The following is a 14,042-nucleotide window of genomic DNA, read 5'->3' on the forward strand; positions in this document are numbered from 1 at the left end:
AAACAAGTGGCTATTTGTAGCAGCGGGATGTGAGCATGTTTATATAACAATAAACAAGTATTATCAGCTCTTTTTATTGAGCACTATCTAACAACCTCGTTGAATTCATTAGTCCATTACTTTTGAATAAAAAAAACCCGAGTATATATATACATATATATATATATTGCAAAACTTTGTTGAAATTAAAAGACTTACATTTTTTTCCTTTTTTATAACTCTTGCTTATTTCATCCTGGATCTCTCCATTAAAGCCGTTTCGTTAATAGAAAGGTAATTTTATGATTTTATGTTTTCATAAAAATCTCCTTCCTTACCAACTCGTCAGATGTGATTTCCATTTGATGTTATCAAAAAAAGATAATTTTGTACATGATAAACCTATATATATATATATATATATATATATATATATATATATATTTCATGTATCCATCTATCATCATGCAGTCCGTCAGTCTTGACGATGACTAGTCGGAGCCTCAGTGCTTTATTCTTCGGAACAGGACTTTCCACCTTGGCTCCTAACTTGCTTGTGCAGTTTAGGTGTAGTATCTGTTGCGCATCAGATAAACACCCTCTGAACCTCCAATGCTCATTTCCAGTGGAGCGAACCCGCGATGACTGGCAGCAGAGAAGCCTGCAGCTTCTGGCCGAAAGTAATCTCAGTGAGGTAGACAGTTGCCCTATTGTGTCTGCTACTATACCTTTTCTTTCTGGGTGAGGTTCCCATAGCCTTTTAAAGAAAAACTGCAAGGCAACAGTAGGATTTGAAGCCAGAATTCCCATCTCTTAGCCTTTTGCTGTGATAAGGCCCACAAAGCAGTGGTGTTTGATTTTGGGGTTGTTTCCCCTAGTCTTTGCCCAACCAAGAGCACCCACAAGACAGTGGGGTAGGGGTTGGTAGTGTGCCAGGGTGTGTCCACACATCTGTGGACCATAACGCACTATCTCTGGGGTCCCCTACTACTCAGATTTCCTACAGGTTTAGCCTAGGGCCACAAGGCACCCCGTTACCGTGTATGGCCAACGTGGAGGCACTGTAGGAGTCTTGATGATGGAGAAGCTATGTACTGGCAGGGAAGACTTATGCATAGCTGCTCCCTTTTCTACCGTGAGAGTAGCCAGCGGTGTTAGCTGGAAGCAAGAAGGCATGCAAGCATGGTGTGTGTGTGTGTGTGTTTGGATTTTTAATCCGACAGGGGATGTGGGGGATGTGATGAATCTAATGTGTTAGGTATCCATCTATATAAGGAGATATAATATATATTATGTATCCATTTTTCAGTATTTAAACAGTGTTCAATTACTGAATAGATGGCAATTGTGCTACACAGAGGCATCATGTTTCATCCCCCTAGGGAATTGTCAGACATTTTAGCCTGGCTTATATAGTATGTATGTATGTATGTATGTGTGTGTGTTTTCAAGTTTTTGAATTTCCATCCTCCTCACCTTAAGTATTCTCCTTCCATCATATTTCATCTATTTGTGGCGATTTTTAATGATATGTTTGTTTCTGATGAGTTGTATGGTGGTACAGTGGACTATATTTTTCATCAGCAAAACGAAACATGTATAAGACATCTAGGCATCTATGGAAAAATATATGTATTTGCTTTTAAGTAAAATAATTTATCAAAAAAAATAAACAAAAATCATAATTAATGATTGATTTTTTTTTTTCAATTTTTTTTATTTATTTTTTTTTCTTTTTTTGGAATGTAACTCAAATATATATATATAAATATATATATATATTTATTTATTTATTTATTGATATCATTGTCCTTGTAACAATTTGTATTTTCTTTTTCCCTAATAGATACTGTGTTACGCTTGGTGAAACATGTGCTTACCACAACTAATGAACAGGCAGGGAAGGATGGGGCACAGACTGGCGTCAAAATGGTTAAAGAACAAAATATAACAACTCCAACTAATGAGTCGAATGCAGCTGTTCACCTACCAAATGTTACCATCGCCTGTAAAGGTAAAAAAATTCATGAATTTTGTTGCTGGGAAAAAAACTTTCCAATTCTCAGAATCCTATTTCCTCTTTCTATCTTATATAAACAGGTTGGAAAGATAAAGTTGTTGCCCTAAAGAAAACAACTCTACAGCTTTATTTTAAAACTTTTATTGAAAAAAATCAATTATGTAGTAGAGCTGACATCTATTCAATGTAGCTGCCTTCAGCCTCAAAAAATTAAAAATTGTGATAAAATATATGGTCTTAAGACCATATATTTTGTCACAATTTTTACACTACTTTTTCAGTAAAAATGTTATATCTTTGTTAAAACACAAGATTAAGCAATGAAATTTGCCATATATGTGTATTTTTGTGTAAAGAATCAGAATATGCTACTGAAAATATACAGAAATTAATGGTTTCCAAATAATCTGCAGTAAATGCACATAAATATGCTGCACTTTCTTAAAAATGCCATGTATTCAGTAAAAGAAAAGTTCGAACTAAAAACTGAATTGTAATGCATTTTATGTACAAGAAACTGAAATCTAAATTTAGAACTGTTTAAAAATGGATATATTGCATTATATCTTTGGTATTATTGTAGATTAACACTTAATATCCAAACGTCTGAAGCACAAAAATAATCATAATTTACTTAATTTTAATTGGATTTAAAAAATTTTTAAAGATTCTTTCTTTACTCATCAAGCTCTTTCTACGTATGCTATTATTGAAATATTTTAAACCATTTCAATTTTTTCATGCGTGTTACAGAAAACTAAATCTGACTTACACTGACATGAGGAATATACACACACACACACACACTTATGTGAAGGCGTTTTGTGCTTTTTATTAATATTAAGCTTAAAATTTTTTTATTGATTTTTTGTTTTTTTTCCCAGGAGATGATTGTAAAAATATAACCCAGAAAAATGCCACGATGACTGCTACTAGTTCACCCTGTATTCCTGAGGCAAGGTTTGTAAATGACTTTTTTTTTTTTTTTTTTTTTTTTTTTTTTTTTTTTTTGCATCTCTTTTAAGTGAACATTTTGGTGCAATTCAGAATAACCTAATTAAAAAACAAAAAATACAGAAAAATCTTTATATATACATATCACAGGACGAAAATGTCATGTTCCAAAACTCGTATACATTGATCAAGTAGTTTTTTTTTTTTTATATATACAAAAAATCTTTTTTAGCGATTTTAGTAGTAATTTATAACTGATTTTGATCTCGGTAGTTCAAATTGAGTTTTTTAACTTTATTAAACATGGCAAATCAAAACATCTTGTTTTTGCATAAAATTTGATAAAACTATTTGATCAATTTACATGATTTTTTGGAATATAACATCTTCATTCCGTGACAGGTGCATGCATAAAGATTTTTCTGTTTTTTGGGGGTTTTTTTTTTAAGGTTGAACTGAGACTTACACCAAAATTTCATCTCAACTTTTAAAATCATTTTTTTGATTTGTTATTTTAAACCGTCCTCTCATGACGCGTTCGGTTCTACGCATGCGCAAATGACGTCAGAACCTGATTTAGTTTAAATATTTGAAAAAGCGACACAATTCCGTCAACGTCGTCTTAGCTCAGTTGCTTAGAGCACTGCCTCATTATCTAAACGTTTTGGGTTCGAATTGTGGGGTGAGATGTCTTTTATTTCTTTTTTCGATTTTTTAAATGTTAATATTGAAGCAGGGTTTATTTAAGCCATTTTTCCTGTGTTTTTCAGATTTTTAACGTTCCTTTTTCTGTTTTTTTTTTTACTTCGCTTATTCTTAGGTTTTCGTTAACCACCCCCCACCCTCGCCCGACCACACACACACCCAAAAACACCCGGGCAACGCCAGGTACCTCCCGCTAGTCTATATATATATATAAAAGCGAAAATGTGTGTATGTATGTTCGCTTTTTGTGTATGTCCAAGAAAGGCTTTTTTCCGAGAAGCAGTCAGTCAGCTCACATCTTAAGACTTTTTATATCACATATAAATCATAATATCTCAGAGTTAACAACGGAGGTCGCCTGTCTATTTAATTTGCTCGACTTTGAAAAGATAAATATTCAACATTTTTCGCTTGCCGCATGTAGATTTGGCTTTTTCATATAATAAAAGCGACACTAATTCTAGCGGTATTTTTCTGGTCGCGATCACTGGAAATGTCCAAAAGCAATCAGATTTGATCAATGTGGAAATATTTTCCTTATATCAGACAATTGCTATTCAAATTGGACAAGGGGAGCCCCGCCCCTCAACATCTTGGGAAAATAAAAATAAAAAAAGCGTTCCTGCGTTAAATAAAATACTACCCCGCAGTCAAAGTTGACCTCATTAAGTCATTAAAACGTGCACCTGTCAATTCTAAGTAATTAAATTCAAACGTGTTTTCGTTAGTATGTCGCGGTGGCCCAGTGGTTAACGTCGCATGTTTTTTCTTTTCTTCTTCACACTTTAATTTCCAACTTTGCCTCAAGGGTTCGGGTTCGATCCTCATACTCACCTACCAAAACTTTTTTTTATTTTAACGCCTCTAACCCACCCCACTCCGAGTTTTGATTTACCCAAAACCGCAAATACCTCCAAACATCCGGGCAATGCCGGATACCCCTCGCTACTCTATATATATATATATATATATATATAAGGCAAATGCGCACGCGCATTTTTTGTATATCTTGAAAAGGCTTTTTTTCGCCGACAGTCCCGGGGGGTGTTACTATCGCTTAGAACTGTTTATATACTCCCTAGATAATAATATCTATGATTTGGGAATGCGGGTCACGGCTAGATTTATTTACAGCGACTTTTACAAAATTATTGCTATTTCAGTTTTTTCGTATAAAAAGCGAAACCAATTCAAACACAACAATGTTCTCGGCTTTTGTGCCGAAACGTCCAGAAAGCAATCAGCTTTTGATCAATGTGGAGTTTCTCCTTATATCAGACAACTGCTATTCGATTTGGACAATCCCCTTTAAATGGGGAGCTGCTTTCCCCCTACCCCTCGCTACTCTATATATATATAAAAGGCAAATGCGCACGCATTTTTTGTATGTCTCGAAAAGGCTTTTTTCGCCGACTGTCCCGGGAGGGGGGGTACTATCGCTTAGAACTGTTTATATACTCGCTAGATAATAATATCTACGATTTGGGAACGTGCGTCGCCTCTAGATATATTTACGTTGACTTTTATGAGATTCGCGCTATTTCGCTCTGTCCCGTTTGTCCTGCTTTGTAGTATAAATACAGTGAAACTAAATTCAAACGGGTCGTGTTCTCGACTTTCGCGCCGAAACATCCAGAAAGCAATCAGCTTTTGATCAATGTGGAGTTTCTCCTTATATCAGACAATTGCTATTCGATTTGGACAATGGGGAGCTGCTTTCCCCCCTTCCCACCATCATCCGGGGGAAGCGAAAACTAAAAATACTGCCACATCATTGTAACGATCCCGCGATGACCTCATTTAGCGTCTTCCTGTCAATCAAACCTCTTTCGCTCGCTTTATAAGCCTTAACTTAACGCGCTAACCAATTACTCTCACTCGTGGTCAAGACGGTTAAGTAGTTGGCTTTTGTTTCCACCTCCACGTCAAGGCTTCTGGGTTCAATCCCGCCTCCTGACCAAAACTAGTTTTTTTATCTTTTACACCTTTAAACGCCCGGGCAACGTTTTTTTATTATTTGGTTATTAATTATATTAACGTTATTATTTTGAAATTATTATTTAACATGGGAAGAGTGGTGTTTAAAATAAACGTAATACAGAAATGAACGGTGTAAAAAAAAACCCAGATATATCAAAATTTGAATTTAACTACAAGTATTATGGTATCTGTTCAGTGCACATTCACTTATAAGTATGGCCAACCACTTATAATTCAGTAACTGTAAATTTTTTTTTTTTTTCAAAAATAATCAATTATAATAAACCGAACGACTCATAGAAATCTATCTACATTCTTTTTTCATTTTAATATACTTTCATAGAAATGTTTCTGTTATGTAAAAAAAAATATATTTTTTCTTTACGTCGCAAGTGTCACGCTCATACATGAATTCCATAACTAATATAACATACTTACCCAACGGGTCACGGGTAGTCTAGTATTTTTTAAATCCTCTACATCATAATTCAGGTCATAGTGTTGACCTGATTCAGAATTTTTTTTTTTTTTTTTTTTTTTTAGATGGGGATTGATTAATCGGTTTATTTGGACTACTTTTCTCATCTTGAATGTTATTCTCAATACGTTTCGGCCAGTGTGACTTTTGACCTTCATCAGATGTGTCATGTCGAGCTCAGCAGTCTGAATGAACTTTCAAACAAAACCTTTATTTATTCCTAGGAGTAGATTGTCCTTGTTCCATCAGTCAAGACTGAAATCTTAAGTAATTCAGTTCTTCTTCGTGATTGTAGTGAAATTTGAAAATTGAAATATTGAATCCTGGTTGAAAAATATGTATTTTTTTTAATTCCTACACACACACACACACACATATATATATTTTCATAAATTCAACGTACAATATGAAAAATTTTGAAAATTTAAAGAGAATATATAAATAGTAACACTAATATTGTTGTATATTGGTTGAAATTGGAATGGAGATGATATATTAAAACGTGTCTATTTATAAAAGATTGAGTGTTTGATTATCTTATCAGAGTTAATGTCGTTGTGTGTGTGTTCGTCTAGTGGTCTTTCTATTACATATGTTCATATGCTTTTAAGTGTGAATATGTGTGTGACATGTCATTTGAACATACCTTCTGCCATTTTGTTGGTCCATCTGGAAATTCTCGTCTGGGAGGGAGACTTGATACCTGTTTTTGGGGACAAAGATTTATTTCACTCCAAGACAAGAAATTGGTTCTATAGTTTTTTATTCACCTTCCAGTTTGATCGCAGAAGATTGGAAAGTGAATTTGGCCTGTGTTGTTTCTTTTTCTAGGTCTTATTTCTACCACGTCAGCGTTTGTGTCCCCCCCCCCCTGCAAAGCTAAGGAGACAACGGCAAAGCCGTCCGCTCTCGTCCAAGTCTCAACCAAATCTCGATTCAGCTAACCTGATCACATGAATCACACGCAATCCAATCAGCTGATCTTGACTTCCGGTTAACATGTCTACACTATAATTCACACTCTTCCCTCTCTCTCTCTCTCTCTCTATCCATTCTCTAACAATATTTATAGGACAATTCTAACCAGATGAAAACATTACTTCTCTCATATTTTGAAGTTTTTAAACTGTGCTAATCAGCAAAATTATAGCTATTTTACTATTTCCTCTGATAAGAGCCACTCTTTGAAACCCTATGGTATAAGGAAATAATCATTTTTAATTTTTATATCTTGTTTCGAATAATAAATAGTGTAAAATCCTAATTTGCAAAATTTTAACTTTTTTATATACATACACCTCTCTCTCTCTATCTATCTATATATATATATATATATATATATATATATATATATATATATATATATATATATATGAGAAAACAGTTAATAAAATATGTTAAAAAAACACTTTGAGATGAATTAAAAACATTTAGTCTGAAAAGGAAACACTAGATAAATGGATAGTCTGGTGGAAGATAAAAAAACCAGTGACGGTAAAATTCAAATGTAAAACTTCAAGAAAGTTAAAAGAATTCCCATTTGTACAAGTAAAATCCAGGGAAATCCCGTAATTGAAAGAAGATGGTCCATAATAATCCAAAGGCAGAAAGCCATGGAATAATTCACAAAAATGTGTACAAGGAAAAAAGAAAAGATTCCAATAATTTTTTATCTTCCACCAGACTATCCATTCATGTGTAATCACCTTTTTCTTCACCATATTCCCTCTGCTTCACTTTTTTTGTTTTCAAGTAAGATCTTTGACTTACTTGTTGTTTCATCAAATACTTTTGCATGCAAAATCCGGTCCCGCATTCTGCTAATTCCTACCCTCTGATGAGAAGGAAAGTATTTCTTCAAAACTCTGTTTATCTAGTGTTTCCTTCTCAGATTAAATGTTTTTAACTCATTTCAAAGTGTTTTTTAACATATTTTATTAACTGTTTGCTCATATTATAAGCTCTATTTCCTATTTGGTTTTATCTGGCTGAGATAATTTTATAAACATTAATTCTTTAATATTTATAATATACTTTTAATTTTACCATCTTGGATCATTTTGGTAAATTTAATTGTAATTTTTATTTTATATATATATAGTTGACTTTTATGCACGTAATAATATTTAATGAAAAAACAAACAAGATAATACATCCTAAAAAATGTGGGGCAGAAATAAATGTAAACAAAGGGCAGATAACTCCTTTCTTATAATAAGCGCCCAGGGAGCAGAAAGAAAGAAAATAGTACAGAATCGCTAATAAAAAAAAAATAAATCAACAAATCTTTTTATATAAGTAACCACACCTTAATATTTATTGTTATTGTTTCTCTCTCTCTCTCTTTGTCTTTATTATAGTGACCAGCGTACAGTTGCAACAGCGACTCCAATCACAACACTTCCAATGCAACCAGAAGAACCCCAAGGTAGCATCAAACTAATGACCAGTAAGTAAACAAACAAACAAAAAAAAAAAACATCCATCTCTTCCTTATCTATACGGGTGACTCGGCCCACAAATGTTGTCAGATGCAGTATGATAGCAAAGGTGGATTATAGTTAACAACAAAAAAAGGAGAAGGTAAAAAAAAAAACAGACAAATAACTGTTACCAAAAAAGTAGATCCTGGCCCTCAGGCTAAGATCAGAGCATAGTATCTGTTCTGATGCTACACTGAAGTTAATTTGTCCTTCTATACTCAGGCAATTTTTATGTTTGCCAGAGTGCCCCTTTTTGAGGCGCTGGTTTGCTCCCACATTAAAAACAATCTTGTCACATATTGCTCTCGAGGGGAAGCAATTAAATACCAATAACTGTTACCAAATACAATAAAATTTGCTTTCCTATCTCCCTGCATACTCTTAAGCACACAGTTTTCATCATGGCCGCCAATTTTTTTAGGGGAGGGGTCATAACTTTAAAAAAAAAAAAGGGCTTACTCTAATCTGATTGGTAACTCAAACTTAGGTTTATGATTCTACTAACTCCCTTTTAAAATTTTTATTTTTACTGTCTTTTAAGCATAAATGATCAACTCCCAAAAAAAATTGATTTCACAATCTAGTGGGATGATGATCTCTTGTTTCTGCAGCTGCTTTCACGCAGAAAAGATGTTGCTATCCTCTCTCTACTATATTATTTTCATAGTATGTGCTTGTCTGAGCGCCAATCCCTGACCCCCCCCCCTCATAAAATATCCACAGCAAAAAACTCGTTTTGCTGTAATGTAGTCAAGACCCACTCGTTGTATGCAGGGAAACAAAAACAAGGAAACAGACATTTATTTACAAATATTTTCTGGAATAACACCTTGTCTCTTATTCAAAAGTCTTTCCATACTTCATTGTACTTAACAAGACTCTGCTCTGTCGAACACGTATGCTGTCTTTGTTCAGTCGTGCTTAGAACACCTCTATTCCTGTCATTCTTGACCACATTTGTAACACGTTTCTATCTGTCCTTTTCAGCCACGTTTTTCTTTTTTTATAATCGTTTTCTTCCTTGCTGTGATGTCACATAGTTTGGTCATTTGCATGCAGCTGCTGCCTTACGCATATCCGCGTTCTGTTACACGATGTCATTGACAGTTGTATGCAGACAGTGACAAGGAAACCCAGGAAAGAATTCGTCCCCCTCCCTTTTTTTTTTTTTTTTTTTACAGTTAAACGACAGATATTTATTTACAGGTACTTTCCAGAATAATGCCTCGTTCAAGTCTTAACACGACTCTGCCATGTTGAACACGTGCCACTTTTTGTCCAGCCATGTTTAGGACACCTCTTTTCTTGTCGCTCTCTGCCACATGTGTAACGCGTCTCTCTGTCCTTCTTGGCCACTTTTTTTTTTTTTTTTTAATAATATTTTTCTTTCCTTCTTCCTTTTTGTGATGACACCTCACACATGACTCTGTCATTTGCATACAGCTGCTGCTGCTGCTATATGCATGGTCACATTCTGTTAGATTGCTAGAACACAAAACCTTTTTCTTCTCTGAATTTCTATGTATTTTTCCCCCCTAAAAATATTTCAGATTTGCATTAGATTCCCTCCATAATCATTTGACACCAATTAAGCAAGATTTTCTGTGTTTCGATTTCTTAAAACCCCTCATTTCGATTTGAGACGTCTTCTATAGTCAAAAAATGGATTTTTAACAGAATAAGTATTCTAAAGATTTGGTTTAGTACTTACACCTAATATCTTTATTTTAATTTTTGTTAGGGTACATGAAAGTTGTTCAAAACTTAGGTTTCGGTGGAGTTTCATTTTATCCGTTCTGAGACGGGTAATCTTCTAATATATATCTGTATTTTTTATGTCATGCTGTAGTTCTTTAGTTTTTAATCATGTCGTCTATTTAATCTGTTAAATAGAGTTTCAAATTCTTGACGAATGTATATAAGACAATTAGTTGTTTCACAAAAAAAACACTTGATGTAAGTTTATACAAAGAAATGACAATTTATCATAATTTTTATTTTATTGCAGACTATTATCCTCATCCTTTCTTAGTTGTTTCACAACGTTTCGGCCAACTATTCCTCTGGTCTTTGTCAGGTGGTAACCGCGACGGATAGGAACTCTGAATTTCCTGACTGCATTCACTGCAATTACTTCCATCCGTAGTTGTTGTCGTCTCACCATGTTTTGGCCAAGTAAGCCTCTGGCCGGCTTTGGGTAGGATTGAAGCTGCTATCTTCAGACAATTCTCACCTGGAAACGTGGTGAGACAACATTTACGGAAGGCAGTGAATGCAATTGGGAGATTCAGAGTTCCTATCTTGTCGCGGTTACCACCTGACAAAGGCCAGAGGAATAGTTGTCGAAACGTCATGAAACAACTAATAAAAGATGAGGATGATAGAATAATGAATTCCAATTAAATAATATAATTTATTTTCTGTTCAATTCTTTCTCTATCTACTATGGAGAGAGAGAGAGATGGGGTGTGGTGGAATGTTGTGGGTGACACAAAATAACTGGTCGTCTCGGTGACCTCTCTAACTTACTTCTTCCTTGGCAGGCATTTGTTTTTATTTACAATTTAGGAATTTTGTTTTTCCATGCCGCATTCCACTGGCCCTTATCAAATTCATCCAAGGCCAAATTTCAATATGACTGTTTTCAAAACTTGTCAGTTGAAGAATGTTCATTTCAAAGCTTCTGCACTTTTCTTGCAATTGTTACGACTTTTGATGACGTTTCTTGGTTTGAAGAGTTGTCAACAATATTTGCGTGTGTGCATCCAGCTCCATATGCGTGTGTTCACAACTAGCAATAATTCCGGCGTTGCCTAGAATATTATTCAACATATTGATACACATATAAAGTTTGTTTTTTTTTTTTTTTGTCACACTAACATTGATATTAAAAGCCTACATTTTCTGTTTAAAAATTATTAAAACAAACTTAATATACTCAGTCATAGGTATGCGAGCAACTCCATAATGTGTTACTAATTTACATATTCCTTTCGTTATATTATTCAATTCGAATTCATTGAGATGAGTATTATTTATCAATTTTATTTATTGTGGACTATTATCCTCATCTCTTAGTTGTTTCACGACGTTTCGGCCAACTATTCTTCGAGGCCCATGGCGCAGTTGATAGACACGTTGGATCTCTATGGTTCCAGGTGAGAATTGTCTGAAGATAGTGGTTTCAAACCTGCCCAAAGCCAGCCAGAGGCTTACTTGGCCAAAACGTGGTGAGATGACAACAACTATGGAAGGCAGTAATTGCAGTCAGGAGATTCAGAGTTCCTATCCGTCGCCGTTACCACCTGACGAAGGCCAGGGGAATAGTTAGCCAAAACGTGAAACAACTAAGAAAAGATGGGGATAATAGTCCGCAATAAATAAAATGGAAACTTTTGTTGATTGTTTATTTTTTTTTTATTGTTTCTTATTGGATGATTGGTTTTATTTATCTATTGCACTCAGTTCTCTTTATGCATATTTTTACATTGTGCATAATTGCATAGCATTTAGGATGAAAATTTTCAAGCACACAGCCATATAAAAGTGACTTTGTCTCTACCAAACTCCTCATTTTTTGGTCAGCTGTCTTGAAACTTGATATATAGGGGATTTGGAACAAAATTGATTTGGTTTTTAGCTGGTAAAAATAGCTGCTAATGGATCACAGTTGAAAAAAAATTGGAATTTGGCGGGCATAAGTCAACTTAAAGAGCTTCTCTAAGAATGCGCAAATATGTATGTATACGGTAATGTTCGTTCATTGTTTTGATTTCTATGTGCTGTTAGGTCAGATGGTGACAAATAAAACTGGAGCGCTAAATGTTTTGATTTGATGGCACCCATTTTGAAATTGCTGCCATATATTGGGTACAATATAATAATCAATAGAGTATAATGATAATCCTCATAAATTAAAATATCATATTCAAGCATATTTTACAACCGGGCAAGGCCAGGTGGCCTGCTAGTACATATTATAGTGATGGGATGATTCCGATACAATTACCAATTCCGATAATTTATAAATCTCTAAATATTTAAATAGAGTTGGTTTTTTCTTTTTTCTTTTTTTTTTTTTTTTTCAAAATTACAGTAAAACAAGAAAAAACATTAAATGTGAACATATTTTCTCAAATGTAAGAACATACTGGGGGTGGGGTAATCTATAAATTTTAGCTTTACTGGCAGTTTTAGGGCCAAGATCAAAGTGTAGTCTACCTTCACAAACATTTTATTTAGCCCCCCCCCCCCAACCTTTTTTGTACATATTTACATACCAAATTTAAAGACTCTTCCTCAATGAATTGAACTCTTTCGTGCACACACACACACACACACACACACACACACACACACACACAAACAAATCACAAAAGTATATATTTTTATTTAAATGCTGGGAAATGAGTAGGTTTAACCCCATAGAGTGAATGTTGTATTGTGGTAAATGTTGCCAGTCAAGAGTAAGACTCCAAAGTTTCAAATTACCATAGTTACAAAGAACCTTCACCTTCCCCCTTCCCAAACCTCTTGTAGGGCCTTATGCCTAAGTTTGTTTGTTTGTGAAATTTTACTTTTAATTGTTAAAAAATTGATTGTAACTTTTTAAATCTGAATAAACTATATATACAAGATAAAGTATAGTATCTGTTCTGATGCTACTCTTAAGGTAATTTGTCTCTGTCAATGGAGGGGAAACCCTGTACACTCTACTACAATTATTATTGTGCCCCTGTGGCCTTCGGGCCAAGATCAAAGTGTAGTATCTGATCCGGCAGATGCTGCAATCAAAGACCATTGCCCTTGTGGCAATCTTCTGGTTCATGTAGGGGCAACCCTATATACCAGCAGGCTCTCACTATCCAGCTTCCATTTCCCACCTCTCGGGAGCTGGTCTCCTTCCCCCCCCCCCCTCTCCACATTAAAAAATTACCTTGTGCCTAATTTGCTCATTTCTTTTCAGGGGAGCTGGTTTAACCCCACATTAAAAACGACCTTGTGTCACATTTTGCTTTCGTGGAGAAGCTAATAAATACTAATAAATATGTATTTTATTACCAGCAGTGAAAGATTTTGTTTCAAACAGAATCAAATAAAAAAAAAAAAAATTAAAGGAATCGTTTTAGGCATTGGAAAATAGACAGAAATATTTCCAATTCTGATACTCCAAAAAAGTTCTGATTTATTTCTGATTTCCAATTCCGATTAATCGTCCCAACGCAAACATATGTATTCGGGGTTTGAACTGTTACTGCCATAATGAAGCTTTCGTTAGGATGAAATTTATATGTATGTGGATAAGTAAATATTTATTTAATGATTTTTTTTTTTGGTCCCCTGACAAACTGACCTTTGTCTGTTCGCCTGTCCACACTTTTCTCAATAACTACGCCTTGGTATTTTTTGAAATTTTGCACAAACATTAAACATGATATGAGTA

At 34.4% G+C, this 14,042-nt stretch overlaps 1 protein-coding gene across 2 annotated transcripts in view; it reads left to right on the top strand.

Moving 5' to 3' along the window:
- Positions 1–14,042, top strand: part of LOC145268723 (SUN domain-containing ossification factor-like) — a 210,590-nt gene that overhangs the window by 172,210 nt on the left and 24,338 nt on the right. For both annotated transcript variants that reach the window (XM_080124278.1, XM_080124279.1), the window contains 3 exons: positions 1,826–1,993; positions 2,884–2,959; positions 8,477–8,565. In XM_080124278.1, coding sequence (XP_079980404.1) covers positions 1,826–1,993; positions 2,884–2,959; positions 8,477–8,565 — 333 coding nt within the window. The remainder of the gene's footprint in view (positions 1–1,825; positions 1,994–2,883; positions 2,960–8,476; positions 8,566–14,042) is intronic.

This window comes from Euprymna scolopes, chromosome 44 (assembly GCF_053919585.1).
Source record: "Euprymna scolopes isolate OS-2025 chromosome 44, ASM5391958v1, whole genome shotgun sequence".
Classification (NCBI taxonomy): Eukaryota; Metazoa; Mollusca; class Cephalopoda; order Sepiida; family Sepiolidae; genus Euprymna; species Euprymna scolopes.